This window comes from Salmo salar, chromosome ssa26 (assembly GCF_905237065.1).
Source record: "Salmo salar chromosome ssa26, Ssal_v3.1, whole genome shotgun sequence".
Classification (NCBI taxonomy): domain Eukaryota; kingdom Metazoa; phylum Chordata; class Actinopteri; order Salmoniformes; family Salmonidae; genus Salmo; species Salmo salar.
Window position 1 is genome coordinate 9,739,323 of NC_059467.1, and position 22,923 is coordinate 9,762,245.

The 22,923-nt window shown below is 41.3% G+C and overlaps 1 protein-coding gene across 43 annotated transcripts in view; it reads right to left on the reverse strand.

The window, feature by feature from the left end:
- Positions 1–22,923, reverse strand: part of LOC106587097 (CUGBP Elav-like family member 1) — a 61,633-nt gene that overhangs the window by 22,353 nt on the left and 16,357 nt on the right. For 37 of the 43 annotated variants that reach the window (XM_014175089.2, XM_014175060.2, XM_045708077.1 and 34 more), the window contains exon 3: positions 11,999–12,121. The exons of 1 other annotated variant lie outside the window; for it this stretch is intronic. In XM_014175089.2, coding sequence (XP_014030564.1) covers positions 11,999–12,102 — 104 coding nt within the window. In that variant the 5' untranslated portion in view covers positions 12,103–12,121. Of the gene's footprint in view, positions 1–6,137; positions 6,574–11,998; positions 12,122–22,923 lie in introns of those variants that run through there. 5 more of the 43 variants (XM_045708086.1, XM_045708085.1, XM_045708087.1 and 2 more) reach the window with 3 other exon arrangements.

The window sequence follows — 22,923 nt, forward strand, 5'->3', positions numbered from 1 at the left end:
CTGTGCCTCAACACAATCGTGTCTCGGATCTCTACGGACAATTCCTTCGACCTCAAGGCTTGGTTTTTGCTCTGACAGGCACTGTCAACCGTGGGACCTTAAAATAGACAGATGTGCGCCTTTCCAAATCATGCCCAATCAATTTCATTTACTACAGGGCAACTCCAATCAAGTTGTAGAAACAGCTCATGGATGATCAATGGAAAGGGGATGAACCTGAGCTCAATTTCGAGTCTCATAGCCAAGGGTCTGAATACTCTGATATCTGTTTTTAATTTTTTTATAAATTAGCAAAATTGTCTAAAACCCTGTTTTTGCTTTGTCATTATGGGGTATTGTGTGTAGAGTGATAAGGAACATTTATTTAATCCATTATAGAATAATGCTGAAATGCAACAAAATGTTCAAAAAGGAGGTCTAAACACTTTCTGAATGCACTGTACATTGAGAAAGGCCGAGAGAGCACGGAACACGTTCCGAGAAATACGTAAAGCGATAGATCTAAGGACACCATTTTATGAGCACTTGAAGGGATAATTCGGGATTATGGCAATGATGCCCTTTAACTACATCCCCAAATTCAGATTAACTCATGGATACCATTTTTATGTCTCTGCATCCAGTATGAAGGAAGTTAAGAGGTAGTTTCCATAGACTTTCCAAACATTGCACTAATGCTAGTTAGCAACTTCCTTCAAACTGCACGCAGATGTAAGAATTATATCCACGAGTTCATCGGACTCGAATTGCCAAAATCCTTTAGTATCACTTCAAGGATACCGGGAAATATGATCTCAACGGACACAAAACTGCCTTTTGAAATGTCATTTTTTAGTCATTGAAGGACATTCTGGTCCAAGGTAAATCTGTGCCCTTCAATTAAACCCGGTTTGTGAAAATCCTTCAACCTGGTTCTATTTCTGTTGTACTCATAACACAAACAACCATTAGATCACTGAATAATATGCAAATATATTCTAGATCGAAATGGCCTCAATCAAATAGGCAAACCAACCATAAGCTTTAATAGGGTTGGGCGGTATACTGTGGCATTTTGAAATACACACGCTATGATTTTCAATTCCATAGAAATTATTTTTGTAATCAATGTTAATTTTTTTTTAAATACAGTAAAAGTGTGCACAAGGTTAATAGATAAAACAGATTGCATTCTTAATTTCACCTGATTATTTTTCATTATGAAGTTTTCCGAACAGCTGATTGAGCCAGTCAGGTGTTTGTTTACAAAGAAGTACAATGAGCAAATGGGAGCTTTGTGAGGGGAGTCACTCCTGTGCAGTGCAACTTAAGTGAGGTGATGAAGTTACACTTAGTTCTATGACATTCACAACTGTTTGTCAGCTATATGTTATAACTATTAAGTTAACTTTCTAAAAATGTGCCAAATTAAAATTATTTGCAGCTGTTTATTTGGTTTGCTAACTTGCTAGCCAAGTGGCTATTGCAAGATCAAGCTTCTGAATCTTGGTAACAGCAGAGACAATCCCCTGCTTGATTACAGATATACAGTTAGATATACAGTTGAAGTTTACATACACCTTAGCCAAATACATTTCAACTCAGTTTCCACAATTCTTGACATTTAATCCTAGTAAAAATTCCTCGTTTTAGGTCAGTTAGGATCACCACTTTATTTTAAGAATGTGAAACGTCAGAATAATAGTAGAGAGAATGATTTATTTCAGCTTTCATTTCTTTCATCACATCCCCAGTGGGTCAGAAGTTTACATACACTCAATTAGTATTTAGTAGCATTGCCTTTAAATTGTTTAACTTGGGTCAAACGTTTTGGGTAGCCTTCCACAAGCTTCCCACAATAAGTTGGGTGAATTTTGACCCATTCCTCCTGGACAGAGCTGGTGTAACTGAGTCAGGTTTGTAAGGCCTCCTTGCTCGCACACGCTTCCTCAGTTCTGCCCACATATTTTCTATAGGGTTGAGGTCAGGGCTTTGTGATGGCCACTCCAATACCTTGACTTTGTTGTCCTTAAGCCATTTTGCCACAACTATGGAAGTTCGCTTGGGGTCATTGACATTTGGAAGACCCATTTGCGGCCAATCTTCAACTTCCTGACTCATGTCTTGAGATGTTGTGTCAATATACAGTGGGGGGAAAAAGTGTTTGATCCCCTGCTGATTTTGTACGTTTGCCCACTGGTCATTACCTGTGGCTCAGTTGGTAGAGCGTGGTGTGTGCAACGCCAGGGTTGTGGGTTCGATTCCCACGGGGGGCCAGAACAAAAATAAATAACTAAATAAATGTATGCATTCACTACTGTAAGTCGCTCTGGATAAGAGCGTCTGCTAAATGACTAAAAGAAAGGATCAGTCTATCATTTTAATGGTAGGTTGATTTGAACAGTGAGAGACAGAATAACAAAAATATCCAGAAAAACGCATGTCAAAAATGTTATAAATTGATTTGCATTTTAATGAGGGAAATAAGTATTTGACCCCCTCTCAATCAGAAAGATTTCTAGCTCCCAGGTGTCTTTTATACAGTTAACGAGCTGAGATTAGGAGCACACTCTTAAAGGGAGTGCTCCTAACTGCAGCTTGTTTCCTGTAAAAAAGACACCTGTCCACAGAAGCAATCAATCAGATTCCAAACTCTCCACCATGGCTAAAACCAAAGAGCTCTCCAAGGATGTCAGGGACAAGATTGTAGACCTACATGGGCTACAAGACCATCGCCAAGCAGCTTGGTGAGAAGGTGACAACATTTGGTGCGATTATTCGCAAATGGAAGAAACACAAATTAACTGTCAATATCCCTCGGCCTGGGGCTCCATGCAAGATCTCACCTCGTGGGGTTGCAATGATCATAAGAACGGTGAGGAATCAGCCCAGAACTACACGAAAGGATCTTGTCAATGATCTCAAGGCAGCTGGGACCATTGTCACCAAGAAAACAATTACGCCGTGAAGGACTGAAATCCTGCAGCGCCCGCAAGGTCCCCCTGCTCAAGAATACATATACATGCCCGTCTGAAGTTTGCCAATGAACATCTGAATGATTCAGAGGACAACTGGTGAAAGTGTTGTGGTCAGATGAGACCAAAATGGAGCTCTTTGGCATCAACTCAACTCGCCATGTTTGGAGGAGGAGGAATGCTGCCTATGACCCCAAGAACACCATCTCCACCGTCAAACATGGAGGTGGAAACATTATGCTTTGGGGGTGTTTTTCTGCTAAGGGGACAGGACAACTTCACCGCATCAAAGGGATGATGGACGGGGCCATGTACCGTCAAATCTTGGGTGAGAACCTCCTTCCCTCAGCCAGGGCATTGAAAATGGGTCGTGGATGGGTATTCCAGCATGACAATGACCCAAAACAAACAGCCAAGGCAACAAAGGAGTAGCTCAAGAAGAAGCACACTAAGGTCCTGGAGTGGCCTAGCCAGTCTCCAGACCTTAATCCCATAGAAAATCTGTGGAGGGAGCTGAAGGTTCGAGTTGCCAAACGTCTGCCTCGAAACCATAATGACTTGAGGAAGATCTGTAAAGAGGAGTGTGACAAAATCCCCCCTGAGATGTGTGCAAACCTGGTGGCCAACTACAAGAAACATCTGACCTCTGTGATGGCCAACAAGGGTTTTGCCACCAAGTACTAAGTCATGTTTTGCAGAGGGGTCAAATACTCATTTCCCTCATTAAAATGGAAATCATTTTATAACATTTTTGACATGCTTTTTTTTCTGGATTTTTGTTGTTGTTATTCCGTCTCTCACTGTTCATATAAAATTATAGACTGATCATTTCTTTGTAAGTGGGCAAACGTACAAAATCAGCAGGGGATCAAATACTCCCCCCCCCCCCACTGTATCCACATGATTTTCCTTCCTCGTGATGCCATCTATTTTGTGAAGTGCACCAGTCCCTCCTGCAGCAAAGCAAAGCACCCCCAGAACATGATGCTGCCACCCCCGTGCTTCACGGTTGGGATGGTGTTCTTCGGCTTGCAAGAATCCCCCTTTTTCCTCCAAACATAACGATGGTCATTATGGCCAAACAGTTCTATTTTTGTTTCATCAGACCAGAGGACATTTCTCCAAAAAGTACAATCTTTGTCCCCATGTGCAGTTGCAAACCGTAGTTTGGCTTTTTTATGGCGGTTTTGGAGCAGTGGCTTCTTCCTTTCTGAGCGGACTTTCAGGTTATGTCGATTATAGGACTCGTTTTACTGTGGATATAGATACTTTTGTACCCGTTTCCTCCAGCATCTTCACAAGGTCCTTTGCTGTTGTTCTGGGATTGATTTGCACATTTCGCACCAAAGTACGTTCATCTCTAGGAGACAGAACACGTCTCCGTCCTACTTGCGTACTATTGTTTGTACAGATGAACGTGGTACCTTCAGGCGTTTGGAAATTGCTCCCAAGGATGAACCAGACTTGTGAAGGTCTACAATTATTTTTCTGAGGTCTTGGCTGATTTATTTTGATTTTCCCATGATGTCAAGCAAAGAGGCCCCGAGTTTGAAGGTAGGCCTTGAAATACATCCACAGGTACACCTCCAATTGACTCCAATGATGTCAATTAGCCTATCAGAAGCTTCTAAAGCCATGACATGATTTTCTGGAATGTTCCAAGGCACAGTCAACTTAGTGTATGTAAACTTCGGACCCACTGGAATTGTGATAGTGAATTATAAGTGAAATAATCTGTCTAAACAATTGTTGGAAAATGTACTTGTGTCATGCACAAAGTAGATGTCCTAAACGACTTGCCAAACAATAGTTTGTTAACAAGACATTTGTGGAGTGGTTGAAAAATGAGTTTTAATGACTCCAACCTAAGTGTAAGTAAACTTCCGACTTCGACTGTATGCTGTCTAATACTGGTTTATTCCGTGCAGAAAACTGTGAGTAGCCTTTTAACATTACCTCGTGTTTAGAGCGTTAGGCAAGTTAGCGAAAGGTCGCTGGTTCGAATACCCGAGCTGTCAAGGTGAAAAATCTGTCGATGTGCCCTTGAGCAAGGCACTTAACCGTCATTTGCTCTAGGGAGTGCCGTACTATTATGGCTGATCCTGTAAAACAACACATTTCACTGCACCTATGTGGTGTATGTGACCCCAAAAATAATCGAATTGCAAGGACAGACAAAAAAAAGTTTATGTTCACATGAGCTTGTTAGCACTTACCTAGCATCCGCTATTTGGAATGCCTTAGTTCTTGTTAACAACTTGTTAGCATTTTGGTAACATACATTTTTTGGGGCTATTTTTACCTTTGGAAAAAAATAATTGCACCCCTTGTGTGCACCACCGGTAAAACCATGTATGGTACTGGTAAGGTAGTAAGGTATGAAAATATGGTTACCGCTCAAACCTAAAGTCTAACCATAAGCTCTAACCTACTTTAGTTTCAAATGTATGACAATACCTGGTAGTAGCCTATTTATTCACTTCACACTCTAAAGCCTTAATGTGTATGTTACATCTAAGCAAAGCTAAAATGAAAAGATATTTAGAAGTAAATAAAAAAACACAAAATCAACAAAGAATAAGCAACAAACCTTCCTAATGATTTCCCTGTAGAGAAATTGACAGAACCATGGCAATGACATGGGTTAGAACACAAAATATGTAGTCTACAGTATGCATCAACTTCAGCCAAAGATACTTGTTTTAAAGTCTCTGACATGTACAATAACTACTGATTGAAAGTCGATCTAGATAAAAGCAGCAGCTAAATTAATAAAATCCAACTACACTGCATACGAATACAGACTCTGAACCATTATGGGGGCCACTTGGGGATTATGCACCTGTTGAAAACACGCTCTTCTACCGTTTTCCCATTCGACATCTACATATTAAATTTAAAGCACCAAGTTTTGGAATGGAACATTATGGCAAGCACAAAAATGTCATGTCACAAGCTGGGACCAAACTACAGATCAAGAAATTGAGTATCAGTATAGACTGATGCTGAAAACACATGACTGAATACGAGGTGGATCCAATATATCAAACAAGTAACATTATAGCCTACCCCCCCAACATGACACCAAAACTAATGTAAAAAACTAAACCTCAAATCCATTTCTGAAAAGCACTTTAGCAATAGTCTATTAACCCATTACTAGAAAGAAGAAAAATGACTTACACAGGACTAGAATTCAAAGAGCAATGGTCCACCATCATCTCAGGCAAAAAATCCAGTTTAAAAGAGGCCATGTTTGTGTTTCTCCCCTTTTCCAAAGTAAAAAAAAAAAGGAAAAGACAACTCACTTTTTCACACCAGAAAAAAAGGCAAGATACACTGCAAACTAGAGCCTGCTCAGAAACTTTTCTTCAAGAGTGTGAACTTGTGGAAAGAAGCATAGGAGAGGCTGTTGTGGAAAAACTATGGCGAAACTACATGGAGACTGATGCAAAACTACAAGAAGTAACAAAAAATGGTAAAGAACCAACAAATTCAATTAATTGGACAACGGTGAAACTTTGAACCAGAGTAGAACACACAACAAATCCTCACTGTCCAACAAACTGGGTCTAGATTAACAGAAGAGTAGGCAGGCCACTAAAAGCTGTGGCCCTGGGTTCCACAAAAAAAAGTGCTGATGGGCTGGGGCTTTTTGTGAGCATTTCTCTTAGCCAAGCAGAACTGGGTGCAGCGTCAGATAAATAGAGTGTCAGATTGATGCTGATAAGGACGAGTGACTGTCCAGAATGAATGGGGAACGGGAGCGAGCTTGTAATCCCTGCACTAATATGAGGCTGGGAGACAATCAGGTTCCGGCACTGGGACTCGGTCACCCTGTTGTTCTGTGGCAGTGGGTGGTGGTGGTGGGGGGGCTGGGTCATATGACATTGGTCGCATTAACTCCCCACCCTAACCCCTGACCTTAGGAAACCTACAGGCATGACAGTGAACACAAACAAGGAGGGCAACCTGTGTAAACAACCTGGACAGTGGATGGCTCTATAACCTTTCCCTTTCTTTTGTTTGCGCCATCACAACAACCAGAGGGATTTCAAAACCACTATTACGATTTAATACGCCCCACTTAAATTATAGAAAACACTGCTTTCAAGCTTTCTTGACCATTTCTATAGAATATCTCTCAGTTGGCCCAAGGGAAACATTGTAACACATTTCAGATAATTACTATAGCTCCCGCCTTGGGCAAATCAGTGAAATTTTATAAATGCCAGATCTCTATGGAAAGACGCATCATGCACCCAAGTTTCGTCAAAATAGGCCCAGTGTGGTCTGAGATATAGCATGTGGGAATGTTCCTGGTTTGGTGGGAAGCATGCACGCACACAAGCGTTTGATGAAAGCAATGTCTATGTGGGAACATTATGAGATACATCTAAACTGAACAAAAAGATCAAATGTAAAATGTAACAATTTCAAAGATTTTACTGAGGTACAGTTCATATAAGGAAATCACTCAATTGAAATAAATTCATTAGGCCCTAATACTTGGATTTCATGACTGGGAATACAGATTTGCATCAGTTGGTCACAGATACTTTTTTTAAGGTAAGGGCGTGGATCAGAAAATCAGTCAGTATCTGGTGTGACCACCATTTTCCTCATGCAGCACGAGAGATCTCCTTCACATATAGTTAGTTGATCAGGCTGTTGATTGTGGCCTGTGGAATGTTGTCCCACACCTCTTCAATGGCTGTGCGAAGTTGCTGGATATTGGCGGGAACTGGAACACGCTGTCGTACACGTAGATCCAGAGCATCCCAAAAATGCTCAAAGGGTGACATGTCTGGCGAGTTTATAAGCCATTGAAGAACTGGGATATTTTCAGCTTCCAGGAATTGTGTACAGATCCTTGCGATATGGGGCCGTGCATTATCATGCTGAAACATGAGGTGATGGCGGCGGACGAATGCCACAACAATGGGCCTCAGGGTCTTGTCACAGTATCTCTGCTGCATTCAAATTGCCATCAATAAAATGCAATCGTGTTAGTTTTCTGTAGCTTATGCCTGCCCATATCATAACCCTACCGCCACCATGGGACTCTGTTTATAACGTTAACATCAGCAAACCGTTCGCCCACACGTCTGCTCGGTACAGTTTAAACTAGAATTAATCTGTGAAGAGCACGCTTCTCCTGCGTGCCAGTGGCCATCGAAGGTGAGAATTTGCCCACTGAAGTCGGTTATGATGCCAAACTGCAGTCAGGTCAAGAGTCTGGTGAGGACAACAAGATGAGCTTCCCTGAAACAGTTTCTGACAGTTTGTGGTGAAGAAGCCGCATGTGGAGGTCCCGGGCTGCCGTGGTTACCTGTGGTCTGCGGTTGGATGTACTGCCAAATTCTCTAAAACGACATTGGAGGCAGATTATGGTAGAGAAATTAACATTACATTTTCCTGCAACAGCTCCGGTGGACATTCCTGCAGTCATTATGCCAATTGCCCGCTCCCTCAAAACTTGAGACATCTGCAACATTGTGTTGTGACAAAACTGCACATTTTAGAGCAGCCTTTTATTACCCCCAGCACAAGGTGCACCTGTGTTATGATCATGCTGTTTAATCCGCGTCATGAAATGCCACACTTGTCAGGTGGATGGATTATCCTGGTAAAGGAGAAATGCTCACTAACAGGGATGTAAACAAATTTGTGCACAAAATGTGAGAGAAGTAACAGTTTGGACGCTACAGACAGAAGTTGAAAGATCGGCTATAGACGCTTGTGGGGTGGGGGTGGGGGGGTTGTAGAGCAAAATGGAGAACACCATCGTGAGAATGAGAGTCTAGTTTAAAACAAATAAAACAAAATAGTTTGTAGTCCAAACTGTTCGGATGCTTCCGACAATTTTGTGAGAAGAAGGATTTTCAAAATGTCTCATGGTCTGACAAATACCGCTCCATCTGTCACCTTTCACCGCAGATGCGGAAGTGCGACATCGGCAGATGCGGTGGATTGAGACAGATCCAATGCCAAAAAAATCCCTAGTTTAAAACGGACAGATTTATGTGGATTTTTTTATGCCAATTAGATTTCCACGGTGGCGCGGACATCGACTCTAGTGGGTTAAAATCGTCCCAGTGCTATCAGACATATCACATACGAACAAACTAATATACGAAAGCACTAACAGATGGAGACAGATCCACAGTCCCCTTCCCGATTTCATCGTGGGGGACAACAAGTAGACTACACAGACAGACATGATATGGGGAATAGGAGACATTGGCCTAACTTATGAATGCATACTGATTAATGGCATATAGTGGTGTAGAACTAGGCTATTGTCACAATGTATCTAAGTGTTGTCACGATACCAGAATTTTGACTTCGATACCAAGTTTAGTATCATGACAGTGTTTCCGCAGCAGTCACAAACTCATTGCTGTCAGACCAAAATAATAACTCTGCCGAGGCGCACTTTGAAGATGCTGCTAGAACTGTCCACATTTACTTTTCCTCTGCAAACAAAACAAGTAATGAATAGGAAAATCAGATGGCCCCATATGATATTTTATCCATTTACCTAGTTGGCTTGTTGTGTGTTCTATGCGAGAGAAATATTCCTCGAGGCGCATTCAAGTTGCGAGTACCATAGGGAGGGACAAGCTGTCAAAGCACAACAATACTTGCAATTGCAAAAATTGCCGTTTTAATGGCCTTTGTTGAAAAGGGGGGATCCCAGCTTTGCATTACAACTTTATTTATTTCTCAACTCCTAAATATACCGAACTGCACAATTTTCAACTGAGTTTAGCAGCAGTGCAATTCTTTGCAAATGCATAGGGGAGAGTGGGGCTAAATGTAATGGGTCAATTGTAGGGTAAAACGCCACCCTCTCTCCCTCCCTCCTGGAGGACATGAGCCCTAGGATCATGCCTCAGGACTACCTGGCCATCCCCAGCCAACCTGGTCATGCTGCTGCTCCAGTTTGAACTGTTCTGCCTGCGGATATGGAACCCTGACCTTTTCACCGGATGTGCTACCTTGTCCCGGACCTGCTGTTTTTTTTTTTTTACTTTCTCTCTCTACCGCACCTGCTGTCTCGACCTCTGAACTGACATTTACTCCTGAGGTACTGACCTGTTGCACTCTACAACACCTCTGATTATTATTTGACCATGCTGGTCATCTATGAACGTTTGAACATCTTGAACAATCTGGCCTTAAATGGCCATGTACTGTTATAATCTCCACCTGGCACAGCCAAAAGAGGACTGGCCAACCCTCAGAGCCTTGTTCCTCTAGGTTTCTTCCTAGGTTCCTGCCTTTCTAATGAGTTTTTCCTAGCCACCGTGTTTCTACATCTGCATTGCTTGTTGTTTGAGGTTTTAGGCTGGGTTTCTGTATAGCACTTTGTGACATCTGCTGATGTAAAAAGGGGCTTTATAAATAAATGTGATTGAGCCATCGACAAATTGTGAGTAGACAGATGACTTTTTTGTTGTTGAGCAAAGGTTGTGGCAACCACGGAAAGTGTTGGGAGGAAGAAATTGTGACATGAAGTGGTTTCTGTGATAAGTACAGGCAGAGGGCGTATTTACCCTGGTTGGCAGTTACCCCAATTTAGCCAGGTTGACCTACAATACAGTATATTCACTGTGTTTATGAAAAACATTTTTAGACATAAAATTCATCAATAGGATGCTAACTAGTTAAATATCACATTTGGGACAAGGCTAATGACTAGCCCAATAGGTTGAACGCAGGGTTTGAGCCCTGAATGCTGACAGCCGTGGTATATTAGACCGTATATTTTTACTCCTCTAATTACGTTGGTAGCCAGTTTATAATAGCAATAAGGCACCTCAGGGGTTTGCGGTATATGGCCAATATACCACGGCTAAGGGCTGGGTGTCCAGGCACTCCGCTTGTGCCTAAGAACAGCCCTTAGCCGTGAAATATTGGCCATATACCACACCCCCTCTGCCTTATTGTTTAAATACTTAACCCCATGCTTCAGCTTATTTATTTGCAGTTTATTTATGCTGCATCAGTTGGCCTACAGGTGATAATGCTTATTGCTAACGGCATACCTCTTAATATGGACCAAGCATAGGCTATATGCATGGTCCAATATGTACAAATAAATTTGAACAAATCATTTCACCAATGTGTTAATGGGCTCATTTCCGTAAGTGTAAATTATATTTTAGATGGTGTCAGCATCATTTTATTGTAATTTATTTTGGAGTAAAATATCCTTTTAAAAAGTCACCTGAGCTTCTCAAGTCCTTCTACATAAAAATATCTGAGGGGCACACCGGACCCCCCAAAACAAGAGGGGGAGGAACCCGCACTTCAACAGTTTATGATGGAAATCAGCATGTTCTGTGGTATTTATATTATCAATTGATGTTAACTTGTCTTGCTAGCTTACAGCTGAAGCTATCTTGCAAAGCTGAAAGCTACTGGTATCTTCTTGCATTGTAAAGTGTTCTAGCCTTTATGGACATTGTTTGGCAAATAGTATTAACATTTTCAACATTTCTACATGCAGTGTCGCATTATTCAAGTGTGTCAATTTCTGTGCGGCATGAGTTGGGAGCTAACATGATACAGCCCGGGAATCCTAGTGCAGGCTAGCAATGAGTAAGTGGAGCTGGCACAGTGTGTGCCTCGCACTATACGGGGGACATTGGCTGTGCAGATAGAGTTGATCCGAGACACACATTTGACACAAGTACCGAAATACAAATTCCAGTACCAAACTGTTTTTCATGTTCTAGTATTGAAAAGGTACAGAAGTTTCAGTATACAGCGCGATACTAGTGTCTACATTATAGAATAGCAGATGCGAGAGTAATTTTCTAAAATGTCTGCTCGAAACATCCTGAGGCCTTTCAACTTTATAATCTTGATACACTACCATGCAATTCTTAACCACTACTTGTAGACCCAACTAGTATCTACTACTATAGTGTCCTTGTGAATTAGCCCTTGTGTGGCATGTCAAACCAAAGCATACCAGTGTAGGCAGAGGGTCCATTGAAGGGGAAAAAGCAAGGGAGAGAAAGAGTTCTTACCCTCCCATGGTGGGTACCTCCAGGGCAGTGTGGGGAAGCTCACATTGTGGCTGCCCATGCTGCTCCGTGGACAGGTACAAGACTTCAGCGTCGATGCTATCCATCCAGTGCCTTTCACAATCACTACAGAAATACACCAAACAGCACAGGACAAACATGATACTCATGAGTCACAAGAAAAACAAACAGTGGATGGAAAGGACTTACAGTGACTGAGACAAAGAGTTTGACAGAGGAAAAAGTGTAACATGCATGTGGAAGATATGAAAGAAATCAAAATGTACATGACAAAATTGGACACAAGAATGATTTTAAAACAAATGAATTACAGGCACTCCATGTAGGCTAGACTGTGCATAGACATTCTTTCTGTATGCAAACAAGGGCAGGCAACCTAGAGAACGTTACATAGAATGCACAGCTACTAGAGTAGAGTGATTTGACTTATTGCGTTAAAGACGATATGAAATGAGTGGACCTAAAAATACTGACATCTCCTTGGCCTACATTTAAAAAATGAATTGCTAGTCTGAGTTACTTTGTGCTTCTCTGAATTATTTGCACAACAAAGTCAAGGGATGAGAGAAGCTAGGTCAATGTGTTCTCAATCTAAGAACAAGGCATTTGGTTAGATTACAACTACCCTGGGGTGTAAAGGTGAAAAACTGCTTTCTGACACGAAGTACACTGACATATACACTTATACAATTCGCTAGCTGTGTTGTTGAAAGGCTCCAAGATTCAGGACTGTTTACAAGGCAGATGTCCATAGCTACTCCATCATGCCAAAAAGTGTTTAAAGTAGGGATGCACAATATAAATTGGTAAGCATATCGGAATCGGACGATATTAGCTAAAAATGACAACTTCGGCATTGGCCCGATGTCCAGTTTAACACCGATGTGCAAAACCTATGTCAAATCTGACGTGCATACCTATATAAATGTAGGTAGATTAAGTAATGACACCACAAAAAAATAAAGCGCTACACGTGCAACACAGCATTTCTAACCTAGCCCACAATGTCTGCTGTGTGGATCGAGCAGTCAACAAGTCGAGCAGTCATTTGAAAGAGTAAGTACATTTCTGCGAGACAACTCAAAGGCGAAATTCATTAACACCAAGATAATGGAATTCATCGCCCTTGACAATCAACCGTTCTCGGTCGTGGATGATGTTGGCTTTCGCCGACCGGTCAAGCACCGGTACACACTACCAAGTAGGCGCTATTTTTCAGATGTTGGCCTATCGGAGTTACACAGTACTGTTGAAACTCACATCCATGAGCTACTTGCTATAGGGGTCACTGCTATTAGCTTCACAACTGACATTTGGACCAGCGATGTCAGCCCCATAAGCATTGAGTCTGACAGCACAGTGGGTCAACGAGGATTTCGTACTGAGGAAAGCCGTATTGCATGCTCAAGAATGTGCTGGTTCTCATACCGCTGCTGCCATTTCAATGGCATTTGAGAACACGGAACACTCCTAGCTCCATTCGAACAACTGACTTGAGAAATAAGTTTAACTGCGTCTGCAGCAGACGTGAAACACTCATGGCATTGAAACGCCTGCTCAAAAAAAAAAAAAAATAATAATAATAAAAAAAAAAATTGGGTTAACTTGGAAAAGCACTCTAGTAGAGGCAGTGAACAAGCGATTCAGTGGCACTCTCTCTGAGCCTCTACTGTGTTGCCACCATGCTCGATGCTATGTACAAGCACCGCTACATCGATGCAGCTTTTTTTTTAAACAGGGCTTACGTGAAATGTTACAAACAGTGACGACAGAGCTGAAACTTCACTGCTTGACATATGATGAAATAACTTTTTGGTCAGTGTGTACAGTGCCTTGCAAAAGTATTGGCATTTTTCCTATTTTGTTGCATTACAACATGTCATTTAAATTGATTTTTATTTGGATTTCATGTAATGGACATCTACAAAATAGTCCAAATTGGTGAAGTGAAAAAAATAAATAAAAGAAAAAGTGGTCTGTGCATATGTATTCACCCCCTTTGCTTTGGAGCCCCTAAATAAGATCTGGTGCAACCAATTACTGTGAGAAGTCACATAATTAGTTAAATAAAGTTCACCTGTGTGCAATCTAAGTGTCACATGATCTCAGTATACAGTGGGGGAAAAAAGTATTTGATCCCCTGCTGATTTTGTACATTTGCCCACTTACAAAGAAATGATCAGTCTATAATTTTAATAGTAGGTTTATTTGAACAGTGAGAGACAGAATAACAAAAAAAATCCAGAAAAACATGTCAAAAATGTTATAAAATGATTTACATTTTAATGAGGGAAATAAGTATTTGACCACTCTGCAAAACATGACTTAGTACTTGGTGGCAAAACCCTTGTTGGCAATCACAGAGGTCAGACGTTTCTTGTAGTTGGCCACCAGGTTCGCACACATCAGGAGGGATTTTGTCCCACAGCTCTTTGCAGATATTCTCCAAGCCATTAAGGTTTCGAGGCTGACGTTTGGCAACTCGAACCTTCAGCTCCCTCCACAGATTTTCTATGGGATTAAGGTCTGGAGACTGGCTAGGCCACTCCAGGACCTTAATGTGCTTCTTCTTGAGCCACTCCTTTGTTGCCTTGGCTGTGTGTTTTGGGTCATTGTCATGCTGGAATACCCATCCACGACCCATTTTCAATGCCCTGGCTGAGGGAAGGAGGTTCTCACCCAAGATTTGACGGCACATCGCCCCGTCCATCGTCCCTTTGATGCGGTGAAGTTGTCCTGTCCCCTTAGCAGAAAAACACCCCCAAAGCATAATGTTTCCACCTCCATGTTTGACGGTGGGGATGGTGTTCTTGGGGTCATATCCAGAATTCCTCCTCCTCCAAACACGGCGAGTTGAGTTGATGTCAAAGAGCTCCATTTTGGTCTCATCTGACCACAACACTTTCACCCAGTTGTCCTCTGAATCATTCAGATGTTCATTGGCAAACTTCAGACGGCATGTGTATGTATTCTTGAGCAGGGGGACCTTGCGGACGCTGCAGGATTTCAGTCCTTCACGGCGTAGTGTGTTACCAATTGTTTTATTGGTGACTATGGTCCCAGCTGCCTTGAGATCATTGACAAGATCCTCCCGTGTAGTTCTGGGCTGATTCCTCACCGTTCTCATGATCATTGTAACTCCACGAGGTGAGATCTTGCATGGAGCCCCAGGCCGAGGGATATTGACAGTTCTTTTGTGTTTCTTCCATTTGCGAATAATCGCACAAAATGTTGTCACCTTCTCACCAAGCTGCTTGGCGATGGTCTTGTAGCCCATTCCAGCCTTGTGTAGGTCTACAATCTTGTCCCTGACATCCTTGGAGAGCTCTTTGGTCTTGGCCATGGTGGAGAGTTTGGAATCTGATTGATTGCTTCTGTGGACAGGTGTCTTTTTTTACAGGTAACAAGCTGCGGTTAGGAGCACTCCCTTTAATTAAAACCTCTTCAGCGTCTGATCCCGTTAGTGGGATCAAAATCCAGCGAAAAATCATATCGCCAATTAGCATTAAAAAAAAATCATAATTTAAAAAAAAAAATGTTTTTTTTTGTTTTTTTATAGATACACCTCTCCTGAATCGACCCACGTCGTCCGATTTCAAAAAGGTTTTACAGGAAAAGCAAATCATTAGATTATGTTATATGAGTCCATCGTAAAAAGCAGCAACATAGCCATTTTCCGACCAACCACTTGCATCACAAATAACCAAAAAACAGCTAAATGCAGCACTAACCTTTTACAAACTTCATCAGATGACACACCTAGGACATCATGTTATACAATGCATGCATTCTTGTGTTCAATAAAGGTCATATTTATATATAAAAACAGCATTTTACATCGGCGCGTAACGTTGACTGACTATTTTCCCCTCAAATGCGTCCCGGGAAACAGCGCATAATTCCATTTATTACTATTCGAAAACGATTTTTTACATTTATATTGTCAATCTAACATTTATAGATGAATATCTCTTGAGAACACCTGTCATACCAGATTTTAAATTAACTTTAATGGGTAATCACACTTTGCGATAAAAGGAGATGCAATACACAGAAAATGAGCTAATAAACCGAGCTCGGCGCCATCTTGGAACAATCGCATGTCACATCTCATCTTGTATAAGATTGTCAATAATCGCCTACCTTTAGTTGTCTTCATCAGAAAGCACTTCCAGGAATCCCAGGTCCACAACAGATGTATTTTCGGTCGAAAAAGTCCATCATTTATGTTCCATTAGCTTTCTGTTGTTAGCGCGTCTGAATGCTGTATCCAAATACTCTGCCGGGCACAGCCGTTTCGAAATAAAACGTTTTTTTTTCCCATTTAGGTTCGTTCAAACATGTCAAACGTTGTAAAACATTAATCTTCAGGGCCTGTAACACCAAGAGAGCCAATAAGATTCGAGGGGGATGATTTCATTGTGTTTCAAACCGTTTACAAAGGTGGGGGTAGACATGGCCGCCGGCGTCATAATGGTGATGGCCCATCCCCTGTGACCAATTTCCAACGCGTCTCATTCACTGAGTTTCGACTGTATAAGGCTCAAACCACTGTGAAAAGACTGGCGACATCTAGTGGAAGCAATAGGAAGTGCTCACTGAACCATTGTTAACGGTGTGATTAATAGGGAAAGATGAGAAGTCGAGTCCACAATTCTGAATTCCACTTCCTGTTTCAATCGGTCTCGGGGTTTTGACTGCCATAGGAGTTCTGTTATACTCACAGACACCATTCAAACAGTTTTAGAAACTTTAGGGTGTTTTCTATCCATATATAATAAGTATATGCATGTCCTAGCTTCTGAGTTTGATTAGTAGGCCGTTGAAAATGGGAACGAATTTTTTTCAAAATGCGCTGTGGCGCCCCCTATCCTAGGGTATCCTCAAGAGGAGTGTGCTCCTAATCTCAGCTCGTTAACCTGTTGGGGATAGGGGGCAGTATTTGCATGGCCGGATAAAAAAACGTACCCGATTTAATCTGGTTACTACTCCTGCCCAGTAACTAGAATATGCATATAATTGTTTGATTTGGATAGAAAACACCCTAAAGTTTCTAAAACTGTTTGAATGGTGTCTGAGTATAGCAGAACTCATATGGCAGGCCAAAACCTGAGAAGATTCCAAACAGGAAGCGCCCTCTCTGACCATTTCTTGGCCTTCTTTGTCATCTCTTTCCAAAACAGAGGATGTCTGCTGTAACGTGACATTTTCTAAGGCTCCCATTGGCTCTCAGAAGGCGCCAGAACGTTGAATGATGACTTTGCAGTCCATGGCTGAAAAACAGTAGCGCATTTGGTAAGTGGTCGATCTGAGAACAATGAGACGGGTGCGCGCGTGCACGTGAAGAGTCCATTTTACTTCCTCAGTCTTTGAACGAAAACAACGACTCCCGGTCGTAATATTATCGCTATTTTACGAGAAAAATCGTATAAAAACTGATTTTAAACAGCGTTTGACATGCTTCAAAGTACGGTAATGGAATATTTTGAATTTTTTTGTCACGATACGCGCCGGGCGCGTTACCCTTCGGATAGTGTCTTGAACGCACGAACAAAACACCGCTATTTTGGATATAACTATGGATTATTTGGAACCAAACCAACATTTGTTATAGAAGTAGAAGTCCTGGGAGTGCATTCTGACAAAGAACAGCAAAGGTAATCCAATTTTTCTTATAGTAAATCTGAGTTTGGTGAGTACCAAACTTGGTGGGTGTCAAAATAGCTAGCCTGTGATGGCCAGACTATCTACTCAGAATATTGCAAAATGTGCTTTCACCGAAAAGCTATTTTAGAATCAGACACCGCGATTGCATAAAGGAGTTCTGTATCTATAATTCTTAAAATAATTGTTATGCTTTTTGTGAACGTTTATCGTGAGTAATTTAGTAAATTCACCGGCAGTGTTCGGTGGGAATGCTAGTCACATGCTAATGTAAAAATCTGTTTTTTGATGTAAATATGAACTTGATTGAACAAAACATGCATGTATTGTATAACATAATGTCCTAGGAGTGTCATCTGATATAGATCATCAAAGGTTAGTGCTGCATTTAGCTGTGGTTTTGGTTTTTGTGACATTATATGCTAGCTTGAAAAATGGGTGTCTGATTATTTCTGGCTGGGTACTCTGCTGACATAATCTAATGTTTTGCTTTCGTTGTAAAGCCTTTTTGAAATCGGACAGTGTGGTTAGATTAACGAGAGTCTTGTCTTTAAAATGGTGTAAAATAGTCATATGTTTGAGAAATTGAAGTAATAGCATTTCTAAGGTATTTGAATATCGCGCCACGGGATTCCACTGGCTGTTGACTAGGTAGCCCAGAGAGGTTAACTGTATAAAAGACACCTGGGAGCCAGAAATCTTTGATTGAGAGGGGGTCAAATACATATTTCCCTCATTAAAATGTAAATCAATTTATAATATTTCTGACATGCTTTTTTCTGGATATTTTTGTTGTTATTCTGTCTCTCACTATTCAAATAAACCTACCATTAAAATTATAGACTGATCCTTTCTTTGTCAGTGGGCAAACGTACGAAATCAGCAGGGGATCAAATACTTTTCCCCCCCCACTGTATATACACACACAACCCTGTTCTGAAAGACCCCAGAGTCTGCAACACCACTAAGCAAGGGGCACCACCAATCAAGCGGCACCATGAAGACCAAGGAGCTCTCCAAACAGGTCAGGGACAAAGTTGTGGAGAAGTACAGATCAGGGTTGGGTTATAAAACATATCAGAAACTTTGAAAATCCCACGGAGCACCATTAAATCCATTATAAAAAAATTGAAAGAATATGGCACCACAACAAACCTGCCAAGAGAGGGCCACCCACCAAAACTCATTAATCAGAGAGGCAACAAAGAGACCAAAGAAAACCCTGAAGGAGCTGCAAAGCTCCACAGCGGAGATTGGAGTATCTGTTCATAGACCACTTCAAGCCGTACACTCCACAAAGCTGGGCTTTAATGAAGAGTGGACAGAAAATAGCTATTGCTTAAAGAAAAAAATAAGAAAACATGTTTGGTGTTCGCCAAAAGGCATGTGGGAGACTCCCCAAACATATGGAAGAAGGTACTCTGGTTAGATGAGACTAAAATTGAGCTTTTAGGCCATCAAGGAAAACGCTATGTCTGGCACAAACCCAACAACTCCCATCACCCGAGAACATCATCATCACAGTGAAACATGGTGGTGTCAGCATCATGCTGTGGGTATGTTTTTCCATCGGCAGGGACTGGGAAACTGGTCAGAATTGAAGGAATGATGGATGGCGCTAAATACAGGGAAATTCTTGAGGGAAACCTGTTTGTCTTCCAGAGATTTGAGACTGGGACGGAGGTACACCTTATAGCAGGACAATGACCTTAAGCATACTGCTAAAGCAACACTCGAGGGGTTGAGAATCTGTGGTATGACAAAGATTGCTGTACACCAGCAGAACCCATCCAACTTGAAGGAGCTGGAGCAGTTCTGCCTTGAAGAATGGGCAAAAATTCCAGTGGCTAGATGTTCCAAGCTTAGAGAGACGTACCCCAAGAGACTTGCAGCTGTAATTGCTGCAAAAGGTGGCTCTACAAAGTATTGAATTTGGGGGGGGTGAATAGTTATGCATGCTCAAGGTATTTTTTTCTGTCTTATTTCTTGTTTGTTTCACAATACAAATAATTTGCATCTTCAAAGTGGTAGGCATGTTGTGTAAATTAAATGATATGAATCCCCCCCCAAAAAAAAAATAATATTTTATTTCCAAGTTGTAAGGCAACAAAATAGGAAAAATGCCAAGGGGGGTGAATACTTTCGCAAGCCACTGAATGCGTTTCAACTATTTAACTGTACTAGAATGCCGCAAAGCTTTTAAATATCAGTTCTCTATCGTTTGTTTTTTTTTGGGGGGGGGGGGTTCACATCATTTGATTTACACAACATGCCTACCACTTTGAAGATGCTAAATATTTTTAGTGGGAAAAAAACAAGACTTGCTCCGGTACTTTGGCGACTAATATATATATATATATATATATATATATATTTTTTTTTTTTTTAAACCTCCCACTTTGGTCTTGATGTGTCAATGTGTTCATACATGTATAAACTACGAGCAGAATTACTGTTATACCTCAATTAGCCACGAAATCCCTAGGTCGAAAGCAACTGTTATCTGGAAGCCGTGCAGTGCCATTTTCTCTACATTTCCTCCCACGTGGGCCTGCCCCCTAGCAATTAGATATATGGCCAATGACCTTCAGCCCCTTGCCATTTGAGTGACAGCTAGCAAGATGCACACACAGTAGAGAGCGAGAGAGAGCAATGACGTGGTGCACATAGTCGGGGACTATTTTTGGAAACCGTTTTTGGCTTGTGGGCGCTACTTTCAGAACTACTGACTAAAAAGTATACAAAAGTACTGAGATCGTCTCCCGAATGGCGCAGTGGTCTAAGGCAGTGCATCGCAGTGCTTGAGGTGTCGCTATAGACCCGGGTATGATCCCAGGCTGTATCACAGCCGGCCGTGACCGGGAGACACAAGGCGGCGCACAATTGGCCCAGCGTCGTCCGGGTTAGGGGAGGGTTTGGCCGGCCAGGATTTCCTTGTCCCATCGCACTCTATCGACTCCTTGTGGCGGGCTGGGCTTCTGCAAGCTGACCTTGGTTGCCAGCTTGACAGTGTTTCCTACGACAGTTTTTTTTAATAAACACCAATAAGAAAGAGAGAGTCCTTGATACTACTCACCTATAAATTGTGCAGATTGTCCATGACTCAAGTGAAAACGACGTTAGATAAGAGATAAGAGAAAATCATAGGCCTCTAATCTCAGACAAGCATGTGTTCACTTTGTTGTTGTCAAAACTGTTCCATCCCAGCAACACACAATTGTTGAGAATGCCTTATCCTTTCACATGGCTAATTCATTTTCTGAACCAAGCAATGCACCAATCCTGGGCTATGAATTATTGATCCGTTCTCAGTATAGCCATGCAATGAGTCCTATCTAAACTGTAATATCTCTGCTGTCTGGCTTGATTGTTGTTAATGTACAAAGCACAAGGCACAGAGGGTTTAAAGCAGATGGTCGGGGGGCCGGAACATAATTATAAATCATTTGTACTCTGCAAATTGACGCAAGCACAAACAGATATTCTATTTGACAAAAACAATAATTTCAAACCTTGAATACATTGGTACACAATCGCGTCTCTATTTATGAGCGGAAATACTTGGGAATAGATTTCCTAAATTAAAATCATTTTGAGGTGAATTCCTAGTGACTTTACAGTCTAATTTCCAAAAACGATAATAACATTTTTAAATGTGGCCTGCGGGCCGCCAGTTCACGACCCCTGGTTTACATGTACACGTTAGCAAGCATGGTATTTGTCCAATAGTGCTGAGCGATAAACTGAACTGATTTCAAAAAGCAGTTGATTTTTTTTTTTTTAAATATCAGGGTTTTTAATTTCAGTTTCGCTGATTTTTGAGGAACATTAAATGCACCAAAACAATTAATAAAAGTCCCATGATGGTAGTGACTGCCCATTACTGCTTATCACTTAACCATCATTTATTCATATTACTTTAAAATATTTCAGTTGTGTATATACTATAGTGAACAAAAATATAAAGGAAACATGCAAGAATTTCTATGATTTTACTGAGGTACAGTTCGCATAAGGAAATCAGTCAATTGAAATAAATGCATTAGGCCATAATCTATGGATTTCACATGACTGGGCGGGGTGCAGCAATGAGTGGGCCAGGGAGGGCATAGGCCCACCAACTTGGGAGACTTCTTCAAAACTTGAGACATCAGTGGCATTGTGTTGTGACAAAACTGCACATTTTAGAGTGGCCTTTTACTGTCCCCAGCACAAGGTGCACCTGTGTAATGATCAGGCTGTTTAGTCAGCTTCTTGATATGCCACACCTGTCAGGTGGATGGATTATCTTGGCAAAGGAGAAATGCTCGTTAACAAGGAAGTAAACAAATTTGTGCACAAATTGAGAGAATTCATCTTTTTATGCGTATGGATAATTTATGGGATCTTTTATTTCAGCTCGTGAAACATGGGACCAATACTTTACATGTTGGGTTTATATTTTTGTTCATCATAAATGTGTTCTATTTGAGGTCTTTATTATTTCATTCCAAGTCATAATCTTTTCTCTATAGAGCTAAGGCTTATACCTTCTGACAAAATCCCTATTTTAGTAGTTATAAAACATAAATAAGGCATTTTTTTTAACCTTTATTTAACTAGGCAAGTCAAATTCTTATTTACAATGACGGCTTAGCAACAGTCAGTTAACTGCCTTGTTCAGGGGCAGAACAGATTTTTACCTTGTCAGCTCGGGGATTTGATTTTGCAAACTTCCGGTTACTTGCCCAACGCTCTAACCACTAGGCTATCTGCCGCCCCGGCATACTTATATGACTGCTGAATACCAACTATCAATCACGTAGATCGGTACTGGTATCCCCTGTATATAGCCTCGTTATTGTTATTTTATCGTTTGTCATTTTTTTATTATTATACTTTACTTAGTAAATATTTTCTTAACTCTTATTTTTCTTAAAAATGCATTGTTGGTTAAGGTCTACACCTGTTGTATTCGGCACGTGACAAATAACATTTTATTTGGTTTTTGCACTTTCAGGTAGAGATACCTTGCGAAGCAACCGCCCTTTCCCCCCCCCCCCCCTCACTATGGTCAGATAAAATAGGTAAGAATCAGGATAGATATTTTCATGAGGTGAATTGGTTTTGATCTGTAAACAAGATTGTTGCATTGTTGGTTTTACACAGAGAGAGACAGGTGGTGATACTAGGGGACGGGTCCAGAAAATTCAGACGAGCGAACAAGGAACTTGGGAGTTGCCATGAATAGACACTACTAATAA